The sequence below is a fragment of the Trachurus japonicus genome, chromosome 24 (genome assembly GCF_045865225.1).
Source record: "Trachurus japonicus isolate A0001 chromosome 24, Traja_1.0".
NCBI lineage: Eukaryota > Metazoa > Chordata > Actinopteri > Carangiformes > Carangidae > Trachurus > Trachurus japonicus.
The window spans coordinates 23,488,565-23,503,548 of NC_140930.1; the positions used below are offsets into that span (position 1 = coordinate 23,488,565).

At 40.1% G+C, this 14,984-nt stretch overlaps 1 protein-coding gene across 1 annotated transcript; it reads left to right on the forward strand.

Moving 5' to 3' along the window:
• The first annotated feature begins 1,385 nt into the window (after nucleotides 1-1,385).
• On the forward strand, nucleotides 1,386-13,736 carry LOC146961994 (G protein-coupled receptor family C group 6 member A-like). The gene is made up of 7 exons (XM_085771108.1): nucleotides 1,386-1,673; nucleotides 1,766-1,932; nucleotides 2,229-2,326; nucleotides 2,838-3,614; nucleotides 3,753-3,968; nucleotides 12,220-12,346; nucleotides 12,493-13,736. The coding sequence occupies exons 1-7, from the start codon at nucleotides 1,492-1,494 to the stop codon at nucleotides 13,656-13,658; spliced, it is 2,733 nt and encodes a 910-aa protein (XP_085627234.1). The 5' UTR covers nucleotides 1,386-1,491; the 3' UTR covers nucleotides 13,659-13,736.
• The last annotated feature ends 1,248 nt before the right edge of the window (nucleotides 13,737-14,984 follow it).

The window sequence follows — 14,984 nt, forward strand, 5'->3', positions numbered from 1 at the left end:
CCAGGTTCTGTCTACAAAAGTAGGACAACCTCATTTGAAACCATGCTGACATGACACCGCTTATAGTGGAACTAATATCAATGTATGCAATACAGTAGTAGCCTACTAAGGATGGAAACATTGTAGGAAAAACTCTTGTGAAAGTGTCACAGAGTAATTGTCCTATAGAAAAAAGGCTGAAATATATTAATATTCCTGATTGTTCCTTTAAATGCTTAATTTTTAATTAGTAATAACTAGCCTATTGCATGTTTACTTTCTGGATCAGCTAGGTGTTGTGAAGGCATCAGGTTGCATCAACACACGGTCCAGATGTTTTTGCATTTCCATGCTAACTTTAGTAGAAATATTACCTTGAATAAGTATGGCATTACTGCAATTACTACAATTGTTATTCACAATAGTTTAAAAAAACAGAAAGTATCTGCCAATTCTACTTAACTTATCAAAATGTAAAAGCATGTGGCCTAAAAATGAATAACAAAGTGTAATTATCATGTTTTACCAGAAGTGGAAGCTCATATTGTCACATTGTAATCACATAGTGAACATTAAAAAGACATAACATAAATGTATATGAGAGAGAAAAATCAATAAGATGCGATATACAGTACATATACAAATACATGTCATTAACATTTCACAGGGACAACATTTCACTCTGACATCATATGATAGATTGGAAAAACCCAGGAACAGGCTTGGCAAGGAAATAGATTATTTTTAACAAATGACTTTCTCTTGAACAGAGAGCTTCTTTTTTTCCTTTATCTTTTCAAAGTTTTACACTCAGTTCTCCAGTAGGAAACAGTTGCTATATTCTGAGATGCTGTATGGTAAATCTCATGCAGGAACTAACAGGAATTAATTAATTAATTAATCAAATATGCCTTTATATCAGAGTGGGCTGACAAAGGCAAAAGTGAAAGGCAAATGACAGCATGGTCTGCCTTTTAACCAAACACATGAGCAAAGCATGATGAAGTGATTCTCTGCTACAAAGACACAAAACTGGTCATAACTCTAAACATTGTGCTTGTTGAACACCTCAAACTGCTCATCCCTTGTTAATGGTGAAGCAAGGTGGTCAGAAAGAAGGAGCAGCCCTTGCAACTAAATACCTTTACATACTGTTCCAAGATAAAGAAGAAAATACTTTTAAGCTCAATCTATTCAACAGGACCAAAAAAAAGCATTTGTCAAAAGTGTGTCAAAGTATTTTAATCTTTAAAGTGTTGGTGACATCCCGTAAACACAGCATCAGGAAGAAGACCAATACTTCCTACATTCCACATGCATTCCTTCACCACATGTCATGTCTGAAGTTAAGAAGTTGATAAGTGGCTTCTCAAACTCAGTCATCTCTGACACCTCTGTCTTCTGCAGACACACCTGAGAGAGACACACACTACAGCTGATATTTAAGAAGAGATTTTGGAAATCTTGGATAATTTTAAGAAGATTTGAACTGACAAAGAACAAAGGAAGGAGATGAAACATTTCATTGGCTTCTGCCTCTTTTCCTTAGTTTTACTTAACCATGTTTATAGGGCGACATGTTATGATTCTGCCACAGCTCCAGGTGACATTATCATTGGGGGATTGTTTCCCATACATGAAAGTGTGAATGTCACCACAAGAGAGAATGGCACTGAAAGCCGGATGTGTAACAGGTAGGTTTTTAACCCTGCTTTATGCTCTCTGAGCAGTAATTGTTTGAAGTTATGTGTTTTAGATATGTATTATCTGTGACTGTATCGGACAGGTTCAGTACAGCCCGGCTGGTCCAGTCTCTGATTATGGTGCAGGCGGTGGAGGAGGTCAATAAGAGGAAAGAGTTGGGAAATCTCACCCTGGGATATTGGATAATGGACTCCTGCTCTGATGTTACCACTGCCCTGATGAACAGCCTGGTCTTCATGAAGAGAAGCAGTAAGTTATTTTGTGTAATATAATGATTTTATTTATTATTAATATGACCACCATTAATTTAGCCTTGGAGTTGATTGGACATGTCATGTCATGCTGGTACGCTGTAATGAAAAAGGCAGAAGACTGAGATAATGAAGACAGGGTGGTTTTAAAATGAAAACTAAAATTTTAATACAAAACAGTAAATGTGATGGGGCTGTCAGCAATGGCAATTGCCAGCGATTTTGGATGAATTCAAAAGAATTGCATATAACATAATATACTATTATAATTTATAATTTACCTGGATGTTACAGAGCCGACCCCCCCACCTGTGTTAGCTGTCATCGGTGATTACTACTCGGAGATATCCATAGCGGTTACCAGGCAACTTCACCTGGAGTACATCCCACAGGTATGACTGAGTTCACAGATGTAAAGCTGCTAAAATTGCTTCAGTTCAGGATTTTACAGGAATAGTTTAACAGTTGGGGGAAATACACTTATTCACTTTCTTGTCAAGATGTAGATGAGAACTTCAACGTGCATTTCTTGAAGAAAATGTTTGTGAATGCAGAATGCGATTGCTGAAGCTGAAGTAGCTAAAAAATCAGAAGCTGTAGCTAAAAAGTAGAACTGGGTTAAAAGCAGTAGAAATAAGAGGCAGAAGAGAATGTTGAAAATCCTGCATGTTCAAGTGTAACAGTTGAAGGGTTGGAAAAGTTGAAGTCTGCCGGAATACATTGGAAACATTACATTCTAACATAGCTGAAGCATTAGTTGAAGATTTAAATTAAAACTTGTAAAGAAAGGGGGTGATTTACATGAAATTATTTTTGAATGGATATAAGATGTGTTATATTGCCAGGGTATTTACCTAGTGTAACTGTATTGATATTACTGATGTTATAATCCAATTTCCACAGATAAGTTATGGTGCAACCTCCGGTATCCTGAGTGATAAAGGACGTTTTCCAAGCTTTATGAGGACGGTACCCGAGGACGATCACCAAGCGCAAGCCATCGTTAGTATTCTACAAAGACACAACTGGAACTGGGTTGGTGTAGTGACAACTGATAGTGACTACGGCCGTTACATAGTTCAACGCTTTCAGAAGCACGCGACTGACAAGAACATCTGTTTTGCCTACACCTCTATTATTCCGGATGATCTGGGTCACAAAAGGCTCAGTGAAAGCATCAGCGCTGCAGTCAAAAGCATCACTGAAAGTGCAAACGTCACAGCCATCGTGTCCTTCGCCAGACCCCACCACATGATGTATATCTTTGATGAGCTTGTCAAGGTTCCCCAAGGCAGAGGCAAAGTTTGGGTGGCCAGTGACATTTGGTCGGAATCGGCTAGTGTATTGAGAAACCGTACCCTGAATGACATAGGAACAATATTTGGGACAACTCTGAAGTCTGGAAACACAACCAAGATGAAGCAGTATCTGAGAAATCTTGACGTAAACCCAGAGCACCACAAGAACAACACATTCTTGTATCAATTTCTAAAGGAAGAACAAAAAGTGGTTTCACCATACACCAGCAACAATGCCAATGCCACTGAAATATTAAGAAAGAAAATATATCCATATGCTGCGCTCAGCGTTGAGTTGGCAGTTAGAGCTGTTGCTCAGGCTGTTGCAGACCTCTGCACCAACCGGGACTGCAAGACCACAGAGAGATTAGATCCTGTGGAGGTAAATATACACACAAATACAAACAGATATACATGATGATTACTAAGACTAAATCTGAAATAAAGTGGCATATAAAGCTTCAAAGTCATGAAAATTAAATTTACCATCAAACTCACTGTTTGAACGTTCCACTTTCAGCTTCGAGGAGCCTTAAGAAATGCAACCTTCCACTTGGATGGTCAAAACTACTCACTAGACAGCAGTGGGGACCTCAACACAGGATATGATGTCATCCTGTGGAGACAGAATACAACATCCGTGGATGTGCACCACGTTGTAGCTCAGTATGATATAGACACTGAGAGCCTGAGATTTATCTCAGAGGAAACGTACCAAGATGTCATGAGTGTCACGGTAAGAACTTGTTTCCTCTTTTGAGTTGTTTGACTGTCAACATTTATTAGGGCCGCGGGCAATCGCACCGGGCACTGGTCCCAACAGCTATGAAATAGCTGCAGGGACCAGTGCCCGGGCGAAGCCCGGGCACTACTGTTATTGTGTGGATTTTTTCTTATTAGTGTGAATGCTGGAAGCATTCACACTATTGTTATTCGGTTCGGCCATTTTCTGCCTTTCTTTGTCATGTAACTAGTCCTTCATACTTTGTGCTATTTCAACAATTCAAATATCAAAATGTTCAGCCTTTTCGGGACAGGTGTGCTATGTCTTTTCTCTTTTCAACTATTCATACTTTTTGCAATATTCAACTATTTCTGATTTTTTTTTCCCCATAGAGAATGCATTGGAACAGTCTTGAAACTCTTCAAATCTTCTTACTTCTTTCAGCCTTTAAAGCGTCCACATACTTTCAGCTAGAGACTTCATTCAAATTCTGAGCTGTAGACAAACTTCTAATGTATTCATCCTGTATTTACAACTTTTTCATAGCTTGCACCGTTTTTGAGATAAATCCTTTAAAAGCACATGAGGATTTCTGACAAATTTCACACTTTTCAATGAGTGTGTATGGGGTTGGGTCAGAGTGAGTGACATCATCGTTAGAGTGAGAGGGATCGAAAAAACATTCAGGATTTTTTCTGGATAAATTGCCAGCACGGCCACAAATTAAACTCTAGACACATGATTTCCTCACCGGTTTGTAGCCACACTTGTTGTGTCTCATTTAATGTGCTCAAAACAGCAGACAGACTTACAGAATTGTCTCAGTGAGCCTAATTGTGCAGCTAGACCCGCTCCAGTGGCTCATCCACTTCAATATAAAAGTAGGAGCTGATTTTTTTAGAAAAGCAGAAATGCCCCCCTTTTCTACCTTGCGACCCTGAGAAAAGTTTTTGCCCTACAAACATTTAATGCACATCAATGTGCTCAGGAAGGTCTGCTTGCCCAGATGGTCAGGAGGACCACATTCTAATAAGAGGTACGGTTCTCTTTTTCTGGGCTGTTTTGGGAAGCTGCTCAGAGCACAAATCTCTCTGCTCTGCTCTGCTCTGTGTGCAGTTGGTCCAGCTGTTGGGGCCAGCTCGTTATCAAAGTCTATAAATAGAACAGGTCAGGTGCAGCCTGGCCGCTCGTTAAGATGTTTTTAAACACAGCCCCACACACACACATGATAAACCAGACTGACAGAGGATGTCCACGCACAAACACAGGCATCACACTCACACAGACAGACACACACAGACACTCACACACAGTCACACATGCACACATACACAAACAGACAAACACACAAACACAACACTGTTCCACACAGTAAAATGTAAGCATGGTAGTCGTCATGGCAACTTCTGAGGGCAGGATGCCAATCAATCAGATCATTAGGGAGAGAGGAGTTTTGTGGCGCTTAACAGTTTTACTTTCTGCACATGTACACGCAGACAGAGAGACCGTCAGACTCACACACACACACACACACACACAGGTTTTCAGCTCAAATTCATCAGGCTCTCAATTATTTTATACTTTTGATGTAAACATCTCCAACAATTTATATTTTTCTCATGAATTTAAGTTCAGACGTTTAGTCTTTCCAATTCTATTAATAGTAGTACAATTACAGGTGGAGCCTGGGACATAGGATGCAGCTTTTAACATGTGTCCTATCTATCTATCTATCTATCTATCTATCTATCTATCTATCTATCTATCTATCTATCTATCTATCTATCTATCTATCTATCTATCTATCTATCTATCTATCTATCTATCTATCTATCTATCTATACCCCTCCCTATTTTTTTAACCCCTCTGTCTCCTTTTTTTCTTTCTTTCTTTCTTTCTTTCTTTCTTTCTTTCTTTCTTTCTTTCTTTCTTTCTTTCTTTCTTTCTTTCTTTCTTTCTTTCTTTCTTTCTTTCTTCTACTCCTTCATTTGTATTTTACGTAACTTTTTATATCCTTCCCTCTCTATCCATCCATCCATCCATCCATCCATCCATCCATCTACCTCTTTCTATCTATCATCCCCCTCTCTCTTTTTCTTCTTTCTTTCTTTCTTTCTTTCTTTCTTTCTTTCTTTCTTTCTTTCTTTCTTTCTTTCTTTCTTTCTTTCTTTCTTTCTTTCACTCCATTTCTGTCTTTTTACTTCTTTGTTTGTTTGATTGTTTCTTTCTTTCTTTCTATTCCTTTTCTCTTCCTTTGTTTTTACTCCATTTCTTTCTTTCTTTCTTTCTTTCTTTCTTTCTTTCTTTCTTTCTTTCTTTCACTCCATTTCTGTCTTTTTACTTCTTTGTTTGTTTGATTCTTTCTTTCTTTCTACTCCTTTTCTCTTCCTTTGTTTTTACTCCATTTCTTTCTTTCTTTCTTTCTTTCTTTCTTTCACTCCATTTCTGTCTTTTTACTTCTTTGTTTGTTTGATTGTTTCTTTCTTTCTATTCCTTTTCTCTTCCTTTGTTTTTACTCCATTTCTTTCTTTCTTTCTTTCTTTCACTCCATTTCTGTCTTTTTACTTCTTTGTTTGATTCTTTCTTTCTTTCTTTCTTTCTTCTCCTTTTCTCTTCCTTTGTTTTTACTCCATTTCTTTCTTTCTTTCTTTCTTTCTTTCTTTCACTCCATTTCTGTCTTTTTACTTCTTTGTTTGTTTGATTCTTTCTTTCTTTCTTTCTTTCTGTCCTTTTCTTTTTTCTCTCTTGTTTCAATCTTTCTTTCTTTCTTTCTTTCAACAATTTCTTCAGCTCATTCAGCATTGCTTCCAGCATTCACACCATTTCCATTCTTGGAAATGTTTTTTCTAGTTAGTGTGAATGCTGGAAGCATTCACACTATTGTTATTCGGTTCGGCCATTTTCTGCCTTTCTTTGTCATGTAACTAGTCCTTCATACTTTGTGCTATTTCAACAATTCAAATATCAAAATGTTCAGCCTTTTCGGGACAGGTGTGCTATGTCTTTTCTCTTTTCAACTATTCATACTTTTTGCAATATTCAACTATTTCTGATTTTTTTTTCCCCATAGAGAATGCATTGGAACAGTCTTGAAACTCTTCAAATCTTCTTACTTCTTTCAGCCTTTAAAGCGTCCACATACTTTCAGCTAGAGACTTCATTCAAATTCTGAGCTGTAGACAAACTTCTAATGTATTCATCCTGTATTTACAACTTTTTCATAGCTTGCACCGTTTTTGAGATAAATCCTTTAAAAGCACATGAGGATTTCTGACAAATTTCACACTTTTCAATGAGTGTGTATGGGGTTGGATCAGAGTGAGTGACATCATCGTTAGAGTGAGAGGGATCGAAAAAACATTCAGGATTTTTTCTGGATAAATTGCCAGCACGGCCACAAATTAAACTCTAGACACATGATTTCCTCACCGGTTTGTAGCCACACTTGTCGTGTCTCATTTAATGTGCTCAAAACAGCAGACAGACTTACAGAATTGTCTCAGTGAGCCTAATTGTCCAGCTAGACCCGCTCCAGTGGCTCATCCACTTCAATATAAAAGTAGGAGCTGATTTTTTTAGAAAAGCAGAAATGCCCCCCTTTTCTACCTTGCGACGGCAAGAAAAGTTTTTGCCCTACAAACATTTAATGCACATGAATGTGCTCAGGAAGGTCTCCTTGCCCAGATGGTCAGGACCACATTCTGATAAGAGTTACGGTTCTCTTTTTTGGGAAGCTGCTCAGAGCTCAAATCTCTCTGCTCTGCTCTGCTCTGTGTGCAGTTGGTCCAGCTGTAGCGGCCAGCTCGTTATCAAAGTCTATAAATAGAACAGGTCAGGTGCAGCCTGGCTGCTCGTTAAGATGTTTTTAAACACAGCCCCACACACACACATGATAAACCAGACTGACAGAGGATGTCCACGCACAAACACAGGCATCACACTCACACACAGACACACACAGACACTCACACACAGTCACACATGCACACATACACAAACAGACAATTCCATTCCATTCTTCATTCTTCCATTCTTAGATAATAATTTAAAATATTTTTTAAATGCAGCCAGGGAGCTCTCTGCTCTCATGGGCTGAATGAGAGCAGGAGAAGGAGCTCAACTTTGTAACTTGCTGTTAAAGGGATAGTTCACCCTAGAATGATATTTCGCTCATTACTGTATCTACTCACCCTCATGTGGACTAAGGGCTGGAAGAAGTTTCAGAGTCCTCCGTCCCTTCTCTGAGTTACAGGGGGTCTCAGCGTAGCAGTGCATGTCCATATAACGGTTGCAAAGGGACACCAGAGCTCTTCGTAAAAAAACACACACAAAAAAACATCCAAATACCTCCATGATGCTCGTATGTAATGTCCGTCTTGTGCTGAAGCCCCAAATTGCGTAATTGTCCCGAAAAAAATTAAATAAGTCTATATTTTAAGCTTGTTTGTAGCGGAAGCTTCTCAAAGCTCCTCTTCCTGGTCCGTCCAAATCTCGCGTGATTCGCAGTAACCGCACTGACGCCGGCGCAAATCACGCGAGATTTGGACGGACCAGGAAGAGGAGCTTTGAGAAGCTTCCGCTACAAACAAGCTTAAAATATAGATTTATTTAATTTTTTTCGGGACAATTACGCAATTTGGGGCTTCAGCACAAGACGGACATTACATATGAGCAGCATGGAGGTATTTGGATGTTTTTTTGTGTGTGTTTTTTTACGAAGAGCTCTGGTGTCCCTTTGCAACCGTTATATGGACATGCACTGCTACGCCAAGACCCCCTGTAACTCAGAGAAGGGACGGTGGACTCTGAGAATTCTTCCAGCCCTTAGTCAACATGAGGGTGAGTAGATAATGAGCGAAATATCATTCTAGGGTGAACTATCCCTTTAACAGTTTTACTTTCTGCACATGTACACGCAGACAGAGAGACCGTCAGACTCACACACACACACACACACAGGTTTTCAGCTCAAATTCATCAGGCTCTCAATTATTTTATACTTTTGATGTAAACATCTCCAACAATTTATATTTTTCTCATGAATTTAAGTTCAGACGTTTAGTCTTTCCAACTCTATTAATAGTAGTACAATTACAGGTGGAGCCTAGGACATAGGACGCAGCTTTTAACATCTATCTATCTATCTATCTATCTATCTATCTATCTATCTATCTATCTATCTATCTATCTATCTATCTATCTATCTATCTATCTATCTATCTATACCCCTCCCTATTTTTTAACCCCTCTGTCTCCTTTCTTTCTTTCTTTCTTTCTTTCTTTCTTTCTTTCTTTCTTTCTTTCTTTCTTTCTTTCTTTCTTCTACTCCTTCATTTGTATTTTACGTAACTTTTTATATCCTTCCCTCTCTATCCATCCATCCATCCATCCATCCATCCATCCATCCATCCATCCATCCATCCATCCATCTACCTCTTTCTATCTATCATCCCCCTCTCTCTTTTTCTTCTTTCTTTCTTTCTTTCTTTCTTTCTTTCTTTCTTTCTTTCTTTCTTTCTTTCTTTCTTTCACTCCATTTCTGTCTTTTTACTTCTTTGTTTGTTTGATTCTTTCTTTCTTTCTACTCCTTTTCTCTTCCTTTGTTTTTACTCCATTTCTTTCTCTCTTTCTTTCTTTCTTTCTTTCTTTCTTTCTGTCCTTTTCTTTTTTCTCTCTTGTTTCAATCTTTCTTTCTTTCAACAATTTCTTCAGCTCATTCAGCATTGCTTCCAGCATTCACACCATTTCCATTCTTGGAAATGTTTTTTCTAGTTATTCTTCGTCCTCTTCCGGACGATTTTCGATTCGCTACTAGTCCTGCAACTCGAAGAGTTGCAGGCCAAATTATATATCAAAACGTGCGTCTTGATCGGGATCGGTGTGCTATTACTTTTCTCAACAGTGTACGAATTTTTCGCGACGTATGTCGCGAAAAACTACGCAAAATTTTGCATGTAAGTCAATGGGACGGGCGAAAAAAAAAGAGCGAAAAAGACCAATCATTGGAGTTTAACAAACGTCTACTGCTCAGGCATACTTTCACCTAGAGACTTCATTTAAACTTTAAACAGTAGACACAAGTCTTGTGTATTGTCGCATTACTCCACGTTTTGATAGGTCATATAGTTTTTGATCAATCCCTGATCAATGACCATGATCATTTTTGGAAAAATTATGAGTTTATAATGGGTGTGTATTGCATGGAATGTTCGTGTCAGAGTGCGTGACATCATCGGTTAGAGTGGGAGAGAGTGAAGAAACATTCTGTATTTTTTCTGGATAAACCATCAGCACGGCCACAATTTACACTCTACAGACATAATTTTTTCAGAATTTGTAAGACAAACTTGTTATCTCTCATGTCATGTGCTCAAAATATCAGAGAGACTTACAGAATTGACAGAATCAGCCTCTGAGTGCGGCCACGTCTGTCCCTGCTCCTCATTGAGTCCAATACAAATATTTTCTGAGAGGAGCAGAACGGCCTGATGTTTTAAAACTGCCAGCGTCGCCAAAATATTTACTGTAGAAACACCAAATCGTACCGAAATTTTCAGTAAGTCCTTAGAGCAACATTAATCTGTGTTTTGTTCTGATAGGAGTTACCGTTTTGTCATGCTAAGCCTAAATGTGAGACCGGTGCAGAGGCAGAAAATGGCTCTTTTTCTCCACGTTTCTGTCTGTCTCAGCCTGCGGGGGCCCCTATCGCCGTGGTAACCTCTTTGATCCTCAGGCCAGAGCTCGTTAACTTCATAAACAATCCACCTGGCGCTCGTTTAAATGTTTATAAACACAGAAACAGCTAAATCAGACTGACACAGGATGCAGCTACTAACTAACTATGTGTCAAGTCAGTCACACACACACACACACAGACTCTAGAGCCAGCTTCATGTGATTACACACACACACACACACACACCTTCATGTGATTAAAACACAGTTAACGTGCAACAGAATTTAAACTTAAACCATGATTTAATCTGGTTTTAAAGTTAAACCTTGTTGGTGTCACACACACACACACACACACACACACACACACACACACACACACACACACACACACACACACACACACACACACACACAGTTCACCTAATGTGATTACAGCTCCTCCATATCAGTGCTTATAGAAAGATGATCATGTGTCTGTCTGATCAGCTCTGTCTTGACCTTAAGATCGTGGGTTTGATTCCCATGTTGACAGAGATGGCAAAATCGGCAGTAGCCCCGCGGCCCATTCAAAATTTCCCGAGAGGAAATTTTCTAGTTTAACACTGTTTTACTCCTTCTGTACCCTCATTGTCTACAGTCCAGGTCCATCATCGTCCCAGACTTAAACACCTTCTTTACTATACTTAAAGGGATACGCCAAATTTTTTTTTCCTGTCTTGCTTCACTCCCGAGTCCATGACAAGCAGATAGACACCATCCTTTCGACTGTGCGTGCAGTAACAAGGGAGATACGGGCAGAGCTGGCGCACCACTAATTAGCTTAGCTCAAACGCTGGAAGTGCATAGGTAGTGTTAGCCTGGCTCCTACCCGAACCGAAATCAGCAATCAGAAGCTGATTTCATTTTAGCTCTAAACTCTGTAAATATATCACTTTCGACATTTCAAACATTTTTAGGCGAGAGAGTAGCCGTTTAGATCAGCAGTGTGACGTTAATTTGTCTAAATACCAGCTGTTTACAATTTTGTTCGGATGAATTCAGCGCTACTCAAGCTAGCCGTTGTGACCAACGCACTTCCGGTTACTTTCACAAAATAAAACACCCGTTGCCCTTTACATACAGAAAACCATGACGATAGAATTTGTACTTCTACTTTGAAATAGGAAGCTAACCTACCCTCGATGTAGCTAGCTTGAACCAAAATAAACCGTCTTTGCTTGAACCCTCTGTTTTGACCGATCTCGTCCCGTTACCGGCATTTGACCGCTCAAGATGCCTTAGCGGAGAGTTTTGTCAGCTCTGAGACGAAGATCAGCCCGCTGATTCCCGTTTAGAGTTCCAGCGTTTGAGCTAAGCTAATCAGCGGTGCGCTAGCTCTGCCCGTATCTCCCTTGTTACTGCACGCACAGTCGAAAGGATGGTGTCTATCTGCTTGTCATGGACTCGGGAGTGAGGCAATACACATACAAAAAAATGTTGGCGTATCCCTTTAAGTAGCTTCTAGCCTAGTTCCCTGTCATGTTCTTCCAACTTCTCAATGTGCTCATATCAATGTACCTTAATGAAGATACTTTCTGTTGTCAGGGAAATGTGAGCTCCAGGTGCTCGACCACCTGTTCTCCAGGCTACAGAAAGCAGTCGGCTCACGGCCAGCCGACTTGTTGCTATGAGTGCTACGCCTGTCCCGCAGACCACTTTTCCAACAACAACGGTGTGTATCAGACAAAACAGACATCAGTAACTCTGTAGGACAACATGCTGGCACTAAATGGCCTGTCACCTTGTAAACTATAGGGAATAACATACGTCATGTCTAACTTCTGGGAAGATTATTGGGCATGTGCTCTGTGTTTGCAGATTCCACCGAGTGTCATGAGTGCAACATCAAAACGCATTACTCCCCCAGGGGGAGTAACAAGTGTCTCCTCAAGACCGACGTCTTCCTGCGTTGGAAAGATGTGTATCACCACGTGCTGCAGGCGTTTACTACTCTTGGGGCGCTGCTCACCATTGTTGTTGGGATCATCTTCCTTGCACGCTGGAATACCCCCGTTGTGCGTGCAGGTGTGGGCCCCATCTGCATCCTCCTCCTCATCTCTCTCTTGTGCACATTTGTGAGTGTGATTATATTTGGTGGTAGACCCAACCACATTCAGTGCATAGCAAGGCAGGGACTGTTTGCCCTGAGCTTCACCCTGTGCGTTTCCTGCATCCTGGTCAAGTCCTTAAAGATAATCTTGGCCTTTGAGTTTGACCCCAGTGTTCAGAGAGTCCTGAAGAAGCTCTACAAGCCTTACATCATCATTGCAGCGTGCATGGCGGGTCAAGTGCTGATCTGTGCCCTGTGGTTTTCACTCAAGCCTCCAAAGCCTATTGCGGTGCCGCAGAACCAGAGAGAGCTCCTGCTCACCTGCAGCGAGGAGCCATTCCCTGCATTTGGAGCCATGCTAGGCTATATTGGTTTGTTAGCTCTCATCTGCTTTGGAGTTGCTTTCAAGGGAAGAAACCTGCCTCAATGTTACAATGATGCAAAGTTCATCACCTTTGCTATGCTGATCTACTTCATCTGCTGGGTAATTTTTGGCCCGGTTTATGTTAATGTCTCAGGCCGCTACCGTCAAGCAGTGCAGATGGTCGTCATCCTCATCTCTGCCTACGGCATCCTGTTCTGTCAGTTTGCTGTAAAATGTTACATTATTCTGTTCAAACAGGAAGCAAATACAGTAGATGCATTCCGCCAGGATGTTAGGAACTATACCATGAATGAAGTCGAAGGCGGGACCGGAAAATGGGCCTCATCTCCAATCAGCTCTGGAGGGATCCAAAACACTACTTCAGATTTGGAGTCATCAGTGTCAAGTTCAGGGCAAAGCACTGACCAGATGAACGCCAAGAACTCTGCTCTGTTAATCCAGCCTTTCTCAGGCTCAATCCACCCTTTCTCAGCCTCAAACCCACGGCTCTTTACACTGAAGCAAGACAACAGTAAGAAGCTTAGGAGATACTTTAGCTTGCAAGAATGATGATTGAATGATCCCAATAGTATTAAAGGGACAGTTCAGCTTTTTTGAAGTGGGGTTGTATGAGCTACAAATGTCCATCAAGTACACTAGATGCAGTAGAGAGGTCTCTGCTCCCCCCAAATGAGAAACACCAGCGCATCATGCTGCAACGAGACACAGGCAGTAGGTACACTGTTGTCAGTAAAGGACGAAAACGTAATTTCGCCGCCTACAAGAAGTCCTGTCTCAAAATAATACACCAGTTCATTTAACCCAAAGGCCAAGAAGGCAGCAAACAAGATACAGGGAAGGTTGTACCATGGGGATCCTGAGGGAAGTGAGAGACACTGTTGACAAACCTACTTTTGTAACTTAAATAATTACTAAAAAGGTCTATTGATTCTACTGCTAAATAAATCATCTCCAAATACCACAACTATTTTATTCAAACTCAGATTATACTTATAATTACCAAGTTTGCCAAAGCTATGATTCAGAGGATGAATGGGAAAAAAGAGAGAAGGGAGTGATTGTGTTTTTCTGATGTACTTCTCCTGTCAAAGCAGCAACAATCAATACTCTACCCTTAAATGACTGCATCTAAATTATTGTGGTCTGTATTCTCTGTTTTTTTAATACAGTATACCTATTTATTATACCTATTTAAGTGTGATTGATGGTTCTGAATAAAGAATATATTTCTAGGATTTGTGATTGTTTCCTCCTTTGAAAAAAAACTTTTATGTAAGTAAAGAAAACTCATCTTCAAGTCTGATGATGATTAATGACAGTCTTTCTGACATGAGTGTTTTCTATTGTCTCATACCACACCTTGTGGCTATGGAAAATGTGACGACAGAAGCAACTAATTATCTCTGTATATCTTCAACAGAAGTTTCCGGATTGATTGTAATCACCACAGATAAACAGAACAGATAAAGATCTTGCTCTTCTTGTGTATTTTGAATAATGACGGAAGCATTTATATGTTTTTCTCTTCCTTGTGTAGAGAACATAGAGGAGCAGTGGCATGTTGACAGTGCTATTAAAAGGCCAAAGATGAAGGGTGCACTGAAACGGGTTATGTTACAACTCACACAGAGCTTTTGGAAAAACAACTTTGAGCAAGTCTCATTATTGGAATTGGTTTCAAATTTGTCAAATCATTTTTTTTTTGTTAAAGGAAAGTCTGAAGCCACCACAGACCCCAGATCCTCCTCCTGTTGCTGTGCAGATCCTCCTCCACCCTCAGGAGTCTGGAACAACTGTCACTAATAGAAGGCAGGGCAGATCAGTGTGTCTGCTGCACTTTCAACCCACGTTGAGCAGCTATATAATATGCTCTTT

Coding starts and splice junctions, on each gene's coding strand:
- LOC146961994 (XM_085771108.1), top strand. CDS start 1,492: ATGAAACATTTCATTGGCTTCTGCCTCTTTTCCTTAGTTTTACTTAAC. Junction 2,327..2,837: donor ACCTGGAGTACATCCCACAG/GTATGACTGAGT, acceptor CAATTTCCACAG/ATAAGTTATGGTGCAACCTC. Junction 3,969..12,219: donor AAGATGTCATGAGTGTCACG/GTAAGAACTTGT, acceptor TTCTGTTGTCAG/GGAAATGTGAGCTCCAGGTG.